Source organism: Stenella coeruleoalba, assembly GCF_951394435.1.
Source record: "Stenella coeruleoalba genome assembly, chromosome: 8".
Taxonomy (NCBI): Eukaryota; Metazoa; Chordata; class Mammalia; order Artiodactyla; family Delphinidae; genus Stenella; species Stenella coeruleoalba.
Genome location: NC_137154.1, coordinates 90,076,676 through 90,091,131, shown reverse-complemented (window position 1 = coordinate 90,091,131; position 14,456 = coordinate 90,076,676). Strand labels below are relative to the sequence as shown.

The window sequence follows — 14,456 nt, the reverse complement described above, 5'->3', positions numbered from 1 at the left end:
CAGAGACCCAAAATTAAAATACATTTATATTATTAAAATTTTAATTCTCTTTCTTATTAAAAAATATCATTTATAGGGCTTCCCTGGTGGCGCAGTTGTTGAGAGTCCACCTGCCGATACAGGGGACACGGGTTTGTGACCCGGTCTGGGAAGATCCCACATGTCGCGGAGCGGCTGCGCCCGTGAGCCATGGCCGCTGAAGCTGCGCATCCGGAGCCTGTGCTCCGCAATGGGAGAGGCCACAACAGTGAGAGGCCCGTGTACCGCAAAAAAAAAAAAAAAAAAAAAACCTTTTATAATAGCATCAAAAATGTGAAATACTTAGGGATAAATTTAACCAGATATGTGTAGAACACTGAAAAGCACTAAACATTATGCAAAGAAATTGAAGAACTAAACAAATGGAGAGATACACTGTTGTCATGGATTGAAAGCTTATTGTTAAGATGTTGATTCTCCTTAAATTGATCTATAGATTTAATGCAATCTCAATAAAAATCTGGTGGTTTTTAAAATAGAAGTTGATGAATTTTCTTAAGTTTATATGGAAATGCAAAGTGCCTAGAAGAGTCAAAACAATTTTAAAACAGAAGAGTAAGGTTGGAAGACTCACACTATCTGATTTCAAGACTTCTGTAATGCACAGTAATTGACACAGTGTATTGGTGTAAGGAGAAATATATTGATTAGTTGGACAGAATAGAATCCAAAAATAGACCAAAACTATATAAAGAACTTCTGCAACTCAATAATAAAGTAATAAACAATGCTATTTTTTAAAAAGTAAAAGATTTGAGTGAATACTCTATTTTAAAAGATATACAGTTGACAAGTAAGCTCATGGAAAGATGTTCAACATCATTAGTTTTTAGTGAAATGAAAGTTTAAAACCACATCGAGATATCACAAATCTACTTTGTGGTGACAAATCTACTAGAATGGTTAAAATTTAAAGAGATTGACAATATCAAGTGCTGGCAATCATGTGGAGGAACTGAAACTCTCAGACATTGCAGGTGGAGTGCAAAACAACACAGCCACTTTGGAAAACAGTTTGGCAGTTTCTTATAAAGTTAAACATAGACTTATACAACACAGCAATCTCACACCTAAGTATTTATCCAACAGAATTGAAAACGTATGCAAATGTTTATAGTGACTTTATTCATAATTGTTCCAATTTGGAAACAACCCACATCACATGTCCAACAACTGGTAAATAAGTAAACAAATTGCAGTACATTTGTACAATAGAATACTACTACTGACATATGCAACAACACAACACTGATAGCTCTCAAAGGCATTATTCTAAGTGAAAGAAGCCAAAAACAAAGAATAAAATACAATATGATTCCATTTATATGACATTCTAGAAAGGCAAAACTATAGGGAGAAAAAAGAAAATCTGTGGTTGCCAGAGACTGGGGCTGGGGGAAGGGACTGGCTTAAAACAGATGAGTTTCAAGGACTTCCCTGGTGGTACAGGGGTAAAGAATTCCCCTTACAATGCAGGGGAAGCAGGTTTGGTTCCTGGTCAGGGAACTAAAATCCCACATGCCGCGGGATAACTAAGACTGTGCACCACAACTACAGAGCCCAGGAGCCCTGGAGCCCACGCACCACTACTAGAGAAGAGAAAACCCACATGCCACAACTAGAGAGAAGCCCCCACACTGCAACAAAAGATCCTGCATGCCTCCATGAAGATCCTGCATGCCACAACTAAGACCTGATGCAGCCAAAAATAAATAAAGTAAATAATAAATAAATCTTAAAAAAATGATGAGTTTCAGTCTACATAATTTTTACCTCAAATTTTAAAATGCATCAAAATTTCATAGGATACAGTTAAATTAGTGCTTGGGGGAAAACTTATAACTTTAAATGTTAAAATTATAAAAGAAAAAAGGTTTAAAATAAATGATATAACTTTCCACTTTAAGAAACAAGATAAAGAAGAACAAATTAAGTACACAGTAAGTAGAAGAAAGGAAATAAAGATAAGAGTAGATATCAGTAAAATAGAAAACAATAAGGAAAATTCAAAACCAATATTTGGTTCTTTAAAGAAATAAATTAAATTGATAAACATTTGGTAATATTAGTCAAGGGAAAATAAGAGAAAACACAAATTACCAACATGAGGAATGAAAAAGGCAGTATCACTGGAGATCCTTTGGACATTAAAAGAATTAAGAGAGAATATTATGAACACATAAATTTGTAACTTTGATGAAACAGACAAATTCCTTGAAAAATACAAATTACCAAAACGGGCACAAGAAGAAATAGAAAATTTGAATATTCCTATATATGTTAATGAAATTAAATTTATATTTAAATACCTTCCCACAAAGAAAACTCCAGTCCCAGGCAGTTTTACTGGTGAATTTTATCAAACATTAGGGAAGAAAATTATCCATGTTACACAATTCCTTCAGTAAATTGAGGAGGGAACACTTTTCAACTAGTTTTATAAAGCCAGCATAACCCTGACGCCAAAACCAGACAAATACATTACAAAAAATAAAACTATAACCCAATACTCCTCATTAACATAGATGCAATCTACAATAAGTAGGAATTCAAATCCAGAAATATATAAAAAGGATAATATATCAAGATCAAGTGGGGTTTATTCTAGGAATGCAGGGGTGGTTTAACATTTGAAAATCAATCAAAAATAATTTACCATATTAACTGCATAAAACAGAAAAATCATATGATCATTCAAATTGATTGAGAAAAAATTTGATGTAATTTAGTGTCATTCATGATTTTTAAAATATCTCTCAGCACATAGAAAATAGGAGAGGACTTTTTCAACCTGATAAAGATCATCTATGAAAAATCTATAGCTAACGTCACACTTAATGGTGAAAGATTTTTCTGTAAGAATGGAAACAAATAAAAATGTCTGCTCTCACCACTTCCATTAACACTGTAGTAGAGGTCTTAGGCAATGCAATAAGACAAGAAGAATAAAGGGTACACAGATTAAAAAAGAAAGAAGTAAAACTATTTGCAGATGAAATGATTGTGTATGTAGAAAATACTAATCTGAAAAACTACTAGAATTAGGAAGTGAATTTTGCAAGGTCACAGGACACAAAGTCAACATACAAAATGAATCCTATTTCTTTCTAATGACAACAAATAACTAGAACATTTAAAATTTTAAGTAATATTTATAGCTACATCAAAAATACTTTGGGATAACTTTAATGGAAATATGTATAAAACTTCTACCTTTAAAATTATAAAACACTGCTGAAGACCCAAATAAATGGAGAGACATACCATATTCAAAGACTGGAAAACTCAGTATTGGTAAATGTCAATTCTCCCCTAAATTTCTCTGTGGGTCCTACACCATTCCAAGCAAACTCCCAGCAGGTTTTTTTTTTTAATGAAGTGTGACAAACTGAATATAAAATTTATGTAGAAGTACAAAGGTTCTAAAAAGCCAAACTATCTTAAAAATGAAGAATAAAATTCAAGGACTTACACTATCTGATTTCAAGATATCAGATAGTCTGACACTTATAAGTTAACTTAATTTTCAGCCAAGACATCACAGCAATTCAACGGGGAAAGGGAAGACTTTTCAAAAAATGGTGATGGAACAAATCCTTTCTAAATGCAAAAACAAAAACAAAACAAAATTCAAAACAACAGCAAAAAACTTTGAACTATGCCTCACACCATTACAAAAATTAATTCTCAAGATCACAGAACTAAATCTAAGGAGCTAAAAACTATAAATCTTCTGAAAGAAAATATAGGAAAATATTTTGGTAAACTTGTAGTAGCAAAGATTTCTTTTAGACAGTACCCAGAAAGCACTAACCATAAATAAAGAACTGGTAAAAAACGGACTTTATTAAATTAAAAAATTTCTGTCCATCGTAAGACCCATTAGGAAAATAAGTAGGCAAGCCACAGACTGAGAATAAACATTTGCAATACATAGATGACAAAGGACTTGTGTCCAGAATATATAAGCAATCCCTATTAATCTATAATAAAAATACAACCAACACAATAAAAAATAGGAAAAGACTTAAACGGGTACTTCACAAAGAAAGATATATAAGTGGCCAATAAACACATAAAAAAAGAGCCCCTAATTATTAGCCATGGGAAGTATAAAGAAAAACCACAATGAAATATCCCTACACACTTACCAGAATGGGTAAAATTAAAAAGACTGATAACACCTAATGTTGGTGAAGATGTGGGGAAATGGGAACTCTCATAGCTGATGGGCGGGAGTATACAGCCTACAACCACCTTGTAAATCAGTCTGGCAGTTTCTCGTTAAATGTGCATCTATCCTATGAGAATTGGCAGTTATTCCACTTCTAGGTTTTACTGAAGAGAAATAAAAACATATATACACCAAAATACTTGTACAGAAATGTTCACAGCAGCTTTATTCATAATACACTAAAACTGGAAACAACCCATATGCCTATCAACAGGAGGATGGATAAACAAATCATGGTATAGCCATAACCAAATACCACTTATCAATAAAAAAGAAAAACTACTGATACGCACAACAACATGAATGGAGCTCAAAAACATGCTGAGTGAAAAATCCAGGCACAGTAGGGTACATACAGTAAATTTTCATTCTTAAGAAGTTCTAGAACTGGCAAAAATAATCTATGATGAAAGAAATCAGAACAGTGGTTGTCCTTGTGGATGGAGGGGATGATGGGAAGGAAATGGGGGATCTTTCCGGGGTGATGGAAATGTTTGACATATTGATAGGGATACGGATTATGTGGGTGCATGCAATTATCAAAACTCATACTGTGCATTTCAATATCTGTATATTATACCTCAATTGGAAAAAAAATTTTGAGAAGTAAATTGAAAAACAATTATTAAACTGCTTTAACAAACAAGCTCAGTAAAGTCTGCTTTTAAAAGAAATCAAAAGAAATTTGGGATCTATTGATACTGAAGACTTTGTAATTAAGAAAAAGGAGAAAGAAGAAGCAGAGACAATTATATGGGCCATCACTGAGGGCTTCCTAAGACCTCTGCTAACTGCTTTACATGCACTTTCTCATTTAATACCCACAACAACCCATTTTTCAGACATAGTAGGAAAGATATGCTTTAATAAACAAATCTTCCCACTACCCTTAGCAAATACCTTAGGTATAAGTTCCCTTAAAAACTCAGGATAGCAAGGCACTTTTTTCCCCTTTTAAAATGTCAGGCAGTAAGTTGTAGAAGTTGTTTCATAAACCTGCTCCTATCACTAAGAAATGTAAACCATAGAAAATAATACCTATTACCATTTTTGGTTTCAGCAATGCTCATAAAATATGTTCTGTGACCTATGACCACAATTCTTAAAACATCTTATTTCTGTGAAATTCCTATTTCTAGGAATATTTTCTAGATATAGAAATTCCTATTTCTATATCTGCCCTCACAATGCAAGTCGGGGGCTAGAAAGCATGATTTGCCTAATAAATATTTACCCCAGGCTCACTGCTGAGTCTAGCACAACTTCTCTATCAGCTCAACGAGAGTCTCAAGAATAAAACTTCTCCTAGACCCCTGCATAAACAGCAGGTAGTTTTACAAAAGAACGATGGGACTAAGAGATGGTAAGATGGTCCTTACCACATCCAACACAGCGCGGACAAACACATCCAGGTATACTGTGGTGGCCTGGGTCCAGTTGTGAACTGGCCTCACTTCCTTGCGATATTTTTGTAATAGCTGCTTGGTGAGATGATGCAGAGCAGAGCTCCTGGGATGAGGGGTATCTATGGCCAGGATTCCTGAAAAAGAAAACTATCATCGTTTTCACCGTTTATGAAAATAAAAGGAACTTAGCATCTTTAGGACACTTCAGACTGCTCAGGACTCAGTGGCTCCTAGCAGGATATAGTTTTCAGCTCATCCGAACTGCTTAAGTTCACAGCCAACTAGCGGGCTTATTGGCAGACACTTGTTTAAAGTAGAAAATAAACTTATGGTTACCAAACTGGAAAGAGGGGGAAGGGATAAATTAGGAATTTGGGATTAACAGATACACACTACTGTATATAAAATAAACAACAAGGACCTACTGCATAGCACAGGGAACTATATTCAATATCTTATAATAACCTACAATGAAAAAGAATCTGAAAAAAAATGTGTGTGTGTGTGTGTGTGCGTGTGTGTGTGTGTGTGTCTATAACTGAATCACTTTGCTGTACACCTGAAACATTGTAAATGAACTATACTTCAATTAAAAAGCAAACAAACAAACAAAAAAAAGCAAAGTAAGCTGATGGGCTAAGTGCCCAATGGAGAAATCTCATTGTAAAGATAAATAAATCAACCCCATCTCTGAGGATGCAAACTTTCACTTACGGTTCCATTTTTACAACAATCTTGCATATTGGAGACAACATCCTTTCTTTTTTCCTGTATCACCCCCTCCCAGTACATAGGAGAAAACTTCCCATGCACTTAGCCAACATTTAACTTCCTCTTTGGATTTTTCTTTGGATTTTCTGTTCGTAATTCAAAATCACATAGAAAGCCCAAAGCAGAAACATGGACAAACCAGTTGAACACAAAGATTTGTGTGGATTTCTGAGGAATGGGATTAGTGAGATTCCAATTCACATTTTTCTCCTCAAAAATATATCTGTTCTCTCACTCTGCCTTAAAATGCACTTGTCGGAAAATGAGATCTTCATTTTGGGAAAATTCTCTGTGGCTCCAGGGAACAACCATTTCCTAGGACCCAGGAATCTTGATTTGTAGAGGAGCCGTGATTGGTGTTGAGGCCGGGAAGGCCAGGGGAAAGCAAGCAAGAGAAATGAGCACCAGCAATTGGAAGTGACAAATCTGTGAGGGCTTTCTCAGAATTGCAGAAAGATATTTTGTTCACCAGCTTTGCCGGCCCCTGGGGGATTCAAAGCTTCGCTAAGTCATTGGACTGAAGCAAATTGCACACCTCCTGCCAACAGCGCCTGAGTGAAATCTATCTGTAGTGTCCTGCGTGTGAATTCACCTCGGCTCTCAGCGGTTTTGATGGTTATTTTGATGAGCTGCTGAAGGTACGCGGGATCCAGCAGGAAACTGTAAATGAGATATCCTCTCCCCGTGCGACAATCCTGTTTATACCCATCTGTTTATGAATGATGCTTTGTCACTTGCTGCCGCAGGCAACAATTTCTATGTTTATCAATGTCAGTGTGACCAAAATGCTAACAACGGTGCTGGAGGTGCAATTCCAGACTCATTGTGGGCAGTGGAATATTCACTTTCATTATCATCTGAACTGGGAATCTAATTAGCGTTTTAACTCCCTAACTATTCACCCGACAAGATGCCAGAAGTGGCAACAGCGATTCTGGCATGCGGGACTAAGGTGGGTGACTTGCATCAGGCATCATCTTTAGTTTTTGTGAACTGTGATTGTCAAAAAGTGTGCTGTGAATCTCTCTACCTGAGACTGTTTCTTGCTGGCGGACGCTGCGGGTAGAGATTTCTGGAGCCCAAATCAAAGCTGGTCTGGTGCTTTTCCTGAGAACTTCGCTTTGGGCAAGTTCACTCTTACCTCCCTTGGAAGCTCCCAATTCAAGTCCCAGCTGGGGAGCCACTGAAATGTGCCTGTTTCAATACAGGAAACCACTTGAGACAGAGTTAAGACATAATTCTGAGAAGTGAATGTGTGCTCCCTATACCCTCTGTTCATGGAGAGTCAAATTCCCCTCTAATACCTTTTCTAGGAAACAATCCATAGGTCCCCTATGGATAAACACATACTTTCTAGAATGTGTCATAGTCTTTGGGTAAAAAGAGAATGTTCTGGAAGCTGGAAATAGGAACAAAAGAGAAGCAGGCAATGATTGGAGAAAAATCAGAAGCAAACGGAAGTATGCTTAAATAAACTACAGAGGGAAAGAGTTCTTTGTTTAAAATGGGAAGAAATAATAAATTACATTTCTACTATGAGTGCACATTTGCCTGAGGAGAAAGATCAATTAGAGGAGAGAGATTAAGGATTTAAGTGACCATTAATTAACAGTAAATTATGCCCCTTGAAAGCTAATGTGACATTCACACAAGCACTAAATGACTCACAGTTCAGTGATGTTTCAGCAGACACTGATGGAAAATATCAACAGACCCAGGAAAGATTCCTCACTAGCTCTGCCTCCTTGAATGATAATAATCAGCTTCAAATAATTCACTTGTAAATTTCTGGAAAGTAGAATGTGTTAGGAACTGAGCTGTGAAGCGCTTTTGGTGAAGACAGATTTAAAAAAGATAAGAATACAATAGAATTATTCCTTTGTTTTCCTTATTTCAACGAGTTACACACACGCCTATCTTAGAATGTTCTGGGCACTTTGATGAAAAGAGCTCTTTTTGCTTTAGTGAGTATACCACCTTTAGGATTATAAGAGAATGATACTGAGACAGGCTGGGACCTGGGACCTAGGACCCTTTGCTGCAGTGCTTACACCTGGACAAATGTCTCCTTAAGAAGCAAAATACAAAGAAACTAAAAGGGACTAAAAATAACTGCGTGCATGTGCAGTTAGGGCAAATTATGGACAACAAGATACAAAAAGACCAAAAAAACCCAACTTCCACTTTTGAAGAGCAGGGAGCAAAAGCAGGGTACTGCACATGCCCCTGCACACAGCACCACCAAGGGGGTGGGCAGACCACCTAAGCCTCCCCTCTGGCTGGACCCCTGGACACACCCCTACCCTCACGCCATTTAAGGAACCAGCTCCTCCCACCTCAGGGAGCGAGCAAGGGAACCTGTTACTTGTTTTTACTCCTCCCTGCTATATAGTAGGAGTCCCAATAGAGCCGTGCCTGAACTTCTTGTCTGGCCTCTTATCAATTTCTATTGATTAAGGAAGGCCAAGAAACGTGGTTGGTAGCAATACATATATCTGAGATGTTACAAGGAAACAGAGGTTTGAGGGCATGGTACTACTGAATACCTAATACTGATTAAATAATTAGCTGTGTGCCAGACACTGGGCTAAGAGCCCTTTACATGAATTATCTCATTTAACTTCTACAAGAATAGGTACTCTACAGCCCCGTGAAGGGTCATTTACAGGTGAGGGACGCTAGGCCTAGGGAGGTTAGTACCACTGAAGATCACACAGCTTGTAAGTGAGGAGGCCGGAATTTAAACAAGACTGATCTGGATGCAAAGGTCAAGCTCTTACTCCGGCACTACCCTGAACTGGCTCCCTGAGAATACTAGGTGAGTAACCCTTCAAAAGGAAGAGTTGCATGTTGTACGTTTTTGGACAGAAACAGCGCACTGTTATTTTCTGTGTTTGTGGGTTTTTTTAAAATATTTATTTATTTGGCCGTGCCGGGGCTTAGTTGCGGCCCTCGGGATCTTTGAGTTTCATCATGTGAACCCTTAGTTGCTGCCTGGGGGATTTGTTCCCTGACCAGGGATCGAACCTGGGTCCCCTGCATTGGGAGCATGGAGTCTTAGCCACTGGACTGCCATTTGTGTGTTTTCAGGTCAGTGATATGTTACATTTGCATTGCAGCTTACAATTACATAATGCTATCTTATTCGGTCTTCGTGAATATACAAAACAAACAGTTAACTTACAGGGAAACAGAGTCTCTAAGAGGTTAATTGACTTGCCCGGGGTCATGTGGCTGGTGAGTAGAGTGGCAGGACCTAGATGGTTCTAATCCAGGCCTCCTACCCTAGCACACTGTCTCCTGGGTGCAGCAGTGAATTGGTGGTTGGTTCAGGGCTTTGATGTTTACAAATCATCTTGATATTAAACCAGTAAAAATTCCAAAGGATGAATTTTTCTGCAACAAATGTTCTCAGTATGATTTATGGTCAAGCACTGATTACGAGACACTATTAAAACACTTTCTCTGCCACAGTTAGAGCAAAAATCAAGCATAAGGCAAAACATTAGAAAAAGAAATCATGAAGAAGAATTTCTTCTGTTTTCAAACCTTCATTTTTCTATTTTATCTTACTTAGTTTAATGTTCACAATTATTTTCTGCTAAGAAACCCATTTGACATTTAATGAAATTCCCTCTGTTTTCATTTTTATAATTAAGATATGCTTTTATCCTTTAAGTTCAACACCCAGCATTTTTATACTTTAATGATAAGTGGCTATTTTTCTTCTCTACCCAATAAAAAAATCATTGCCAGCTGCTTGGCTACCAAATTCCTTCCTCATCTCCGTAATTGACTCATTCCACTTTCAGTTATATTTTAAAACATGGAAATTCAGATACAAGCTCTAGGAGAACCCTCAAGAAAGTGGGGTGTTGGGAAACACCAGCATAAACATAAATTTTTGATTTGTGTATATTTTCTAAGAACCAATTGTATCCTATTCAAATGGCTCAATTCAGTAGAGTTAATACTGGCACTATGGAATTTTAGTTTCAGAAATTTAGGGAAAGAAAACATATATATATATATATTAGTTTCTAAAATATTTTTAAGGGGAATTGTACACTCAAAACATGCAAGTTTATAGAGCTCGTCTTTAGAGAAACACTCATCACCTACACAGACTTTGTACGGCTGGATGTAAAGCCCCTAATACCAAAATGACATCCAGGTTTCTGTAGCTATGATGGATCCAAGGAACTCTCTCTCTGGGCTACTAAAAGCCAAGACTACTTTGGATAATAAAAATATACTATTCAGACATAAAAGTAAATCTGAAAGAGAATACCCCAAACTCTCAATGTCAATTGTTGTAAAGAAAGCTTGATTTCTAAGGAAGCAGAAATTTATCAGACAATTATAACATTTCAGAGCATATTTTCAGCTATGTGTAAAGCCCCACTGTGTGACCCTATGTGTATATACATCTATAATTGTAGGAGCAAAGTCGTAACAAATTGTTGGTCTCCGTGTAGCTTCACAGGACTGACATTTTACAGATGGTAAAAAAAACAAACACTTGTGACGAGTTATACAGCACAACGTAGAAAACCATGTCTTAGCTTCTAGGCGTTAATATTCAAAGCCTAGTAATATCATTAAAGGACTCACCTGAGGCGGCCACCAGGACCAAGGGCCACAGAGGGGCCATTGAACTTGCCAGTGTTCCCCAGGCACTTCCAGAAGATGAGAAACACAAACTTGCCTATTGGATGGAACGCCGCTCAATCTTTCCTAAAAGACCTCCTTTCCATTCCGTTCTTCTCTGTTTGCCAGTTTATGCTGTCCTTGCTGGTGCTATTTTGTAAACACTAAATGGGACCAAAGGCAGTACCAGCACCACACAAATGTTTTGGAATTGATACCATTGCAATACTTCTTAACTTCTCCATTTGGTTCTGCCCCAGGATCAGATCTTGGCCAACATTTCAATTTCCCTGACAGGAGATAGCTAAGTGAATAATGTAATCTAAGAGGAGCCCCTAAGCAGGGGAAATTCCACACTAATGTGATTTCCTTTACAGCCTTTACCTAAGGCAGTCCTCTTGCTGACATTTAGGACACTAATTTCATTAATAATTGAGTTCCAAATAGCTGATCTAAATCAGACTTATGCAGTAACATCTTCAGCATTTGACTATGATTATTGGACTCTTGAATTTCACTAAGCTAATGGAAACCTGGTATTGTCAAATGAAGAGCAACTACTAACAGTACAGTGGGAAGAGTGTCTTTTGTTTCTCCTAAGCCCCTTTCATTAAAAGAAACATCGATTTTTGATAAATAGAAATGCTTCTTAAATTCTCACTGCCCACAATTCAGAAAGTAACTACATAAGAGAGAATGCGTCTAGGCTTACTGAAGATGAAAACTACTAAAGTTTAACATCACTCAATAAAAACTGGGGTTTTTTTTTCACTTTTTGATTGAGCCCCATTCACTTTTCATTATTAAGGAAAAAGATGCATCATTCCACATAACTCTATCTTGCATTGGTAGACCCCTAGATGCTCTAGAGACAAAAATTAAATTTCATACCATTTCCAACATATGCCCGCTTTTTACTATAGATGGAATGTAGAGGAACAGGTTTGAGATAAGTTTTCACACAACAAACTGAGGGAGGGGAAGCATATACCTGATCCCTGTGCTCCTAATCATTTGGTCCCTTTGTTTAGAATCCATGAAGCTCTCTTTTTAATTTTCATCTACCAGTAAAATATAGACGTTGGTGAAAGCAGTTACAAATATGGAAAGGGAGAAAACTAGGATGAACCCTGTAGTGTTGAGTTGGTTTTGGAAGTATCAGAGTGAACTCTTGGTTTTCGATACATGTAGCTAAATATAGAAATACATACAAATGTAAGCATGTGTGTACATGTGTTCATACACGCATATGTTCCTAGCTCTGTCCACTAGAGCGCCTGAGAGCAGGAACAGCCCAACAAAAATGAGTACACCTAACACCCAGATCTTGGTCTCTAAATAGCATACATACCTACAAGGAAGAAATGGAGAAATGCGTGATGCCAGGGCCAGGGCAGGAAAGTAGAAAAAGAGCCTAGAATGCCTCCTTGTATCACAAAGTAAAGAAGTGCTAAGAGAATCATGGGGACAGGATAAAAGGACAGAGTCAGCTTGAAGGGGCTCCCACTGGCCAAATCTGTGACGATTCAAGCATCAAAATCAATAATGATGGCAAAGATTTATAACTCATGAAGTAGAATAACAATCCATGAGTCCATCCTGATTTAAATAAAGAGATGGATGGGAAGGAGAGAAAACTTTTCCCTTAAATTACAATTGCCAACTAATAAATGTAGAAGAAATAATGGAATCTTTATAGTGATAATTAATTCACAAAAGAAACATCAATGGGTGATAAAAACTAGTTGGCAAAAGTTTGATGAGGAACAGGACATTAACACAAAATACTTACTAAATACAAAGATTTAAAAAAATCTTTCAGGACTTCCCTGGTGGTGCAGTGGTTAAGAATCCACCTGTCAAGGCAGAGGACACAGGTTCAAACCCTGGTCCAGGAAGATCCCACATGCTGCAGAGCAACTGAGCTCATGTGCCACAACTACTGAGCCCGCACGCCACAATTACTAAAGCCCGCGCGCCTAGAGCCCATGCTTCGCAACAAGAGAAGCCACCACAATGAGAAGCCCGCGCACCGCAACAAAGAGTAGCCCCTGCTCGCTGCAACTAGAGAAGACCCAACGCAGCCCAAAATTAATTAATTAATTAATTTTAAAAATATTTCAGTAGAGAAGCCTGGCAGACAACACCTTTATCAAATGATGAAAATTAGCATCACCAGTTATGGGAGTTGTGCACCACGAGATTTGAGAAGATGCAACAGCCCTTCTGTTATCATCCTGCCAAAAATTCATAACTTGAATCTATCCAGTAGGAAACCCCGTATTATGGGACATTCTACAAAACAGCAGGCATGTAATCTTCAAAAGTGTCAAGGATATGAAAGTTAAAGAAAGACTGAGAAACTGTATCAAACAAAAGGAGATTAAAGAGACATGACAACTCAGTGCAATGTGTGATTCTGCAGTGGATCCTTTTGTCATAAGAATATTTTGGAGAGAACTGGTGAAACTCAAATGCGGTCTGTGGATTAGATGGTAGTGATATAGCAATGTTGAATTCCTAATTTTGATTGTATTGAGATTATGTAAAATAATGTCCTTGTTTGTAAGAGTAATGCTCTAAGTAATCACAGGTGAAGGGTCATCATGTTGGCAACAAACTCTCACATGGCTGGTGGGGGTGGAGAGTTCTTTCTACTTCCTGTGCTTCCAGTTTTGCTGGGCATTTGAAAATACTTTTACTTTTTCAGAAGAAAAAGTAAAAAAAGAAATATAACCTGGTAGAGGAAATTGGATACAAAGTTATGGAAAGTTTGAGAAATATCCTTGAGATAGGGTAGAAAAATAAATGGGGCTTCATCAAGAGGTAAGATCATGAAGGACTGATCTGACCATCAAAATCCCATCACTTCCCATCAATGCTTTGAATTGTTGGCTTCTACCTATGAGATGAATTAGGACAGGAGAAAGGCAAGCTGTAGGCAGCAGACCATTTTTTTTTTATGGGCAGGGAGCACAGAAGCTTGCCTTTATGCAAAGCTTTAATTGAGATGGTAATCAACATTATCTTCTTGCCACACATGTTAGTAAGCCATGACTCTAGGTCAAACCTCCTGGGACACGCTTGCCCTCCCTTCTGGCTCACTTTCTCATATACCCATCTGTTACTGGAAGGCCACTGCTAATGACGTGTAATACAGGTACATTACGACCTTCATTAGCTAATTTAACAACAGTCTGGTGATCCTGCCCATTACAGCTCTTTATTGGCTGATGAATTTTGCAAAGACAAGAAAGGTTTGTGTGAGTGACTTGTCTTCAAAGTAGTTTATATACAGATATTTCCTGATCTTCCCTTGATTGCCCTGCTCTGCACCACCAGATGGCTCAGAGCTT

At 37.5% G+C, this 14,456-nt stretch overlaps 1 protein-coding gene across 1 annotated transcript in view; it reads right to left on the bottom strand.

Annotated features, from left to right (window-relative positions):
• Nucleotides 1-11,104, bottom strand: part of HTR3B (5-hydroxytryptamine receptor 3B) — a gene marked incomplete at both ends in the record, with an annotated part of 34,904 nt that extends 23,800 nt beyond the window's left edge. Inside the window, 2 exons of the mRNA XM_079930448.1 lie at nucleotides 5,653-5,813; nucleotides 11,065-11,104. Coding sequence (XP_079786574.1) covers nucleotides 5,653-5,813; nucleotides 11,065-11,104 — 201 coding nt within the window. The remainder of the gene's footprint in view (nucleotides 1-5,652; nucleotides 5,814-11,064) is intronic.
• Between the last annotated feature and the right edge of the window lie 3,352 nt (nucleotides 11,105-14,456).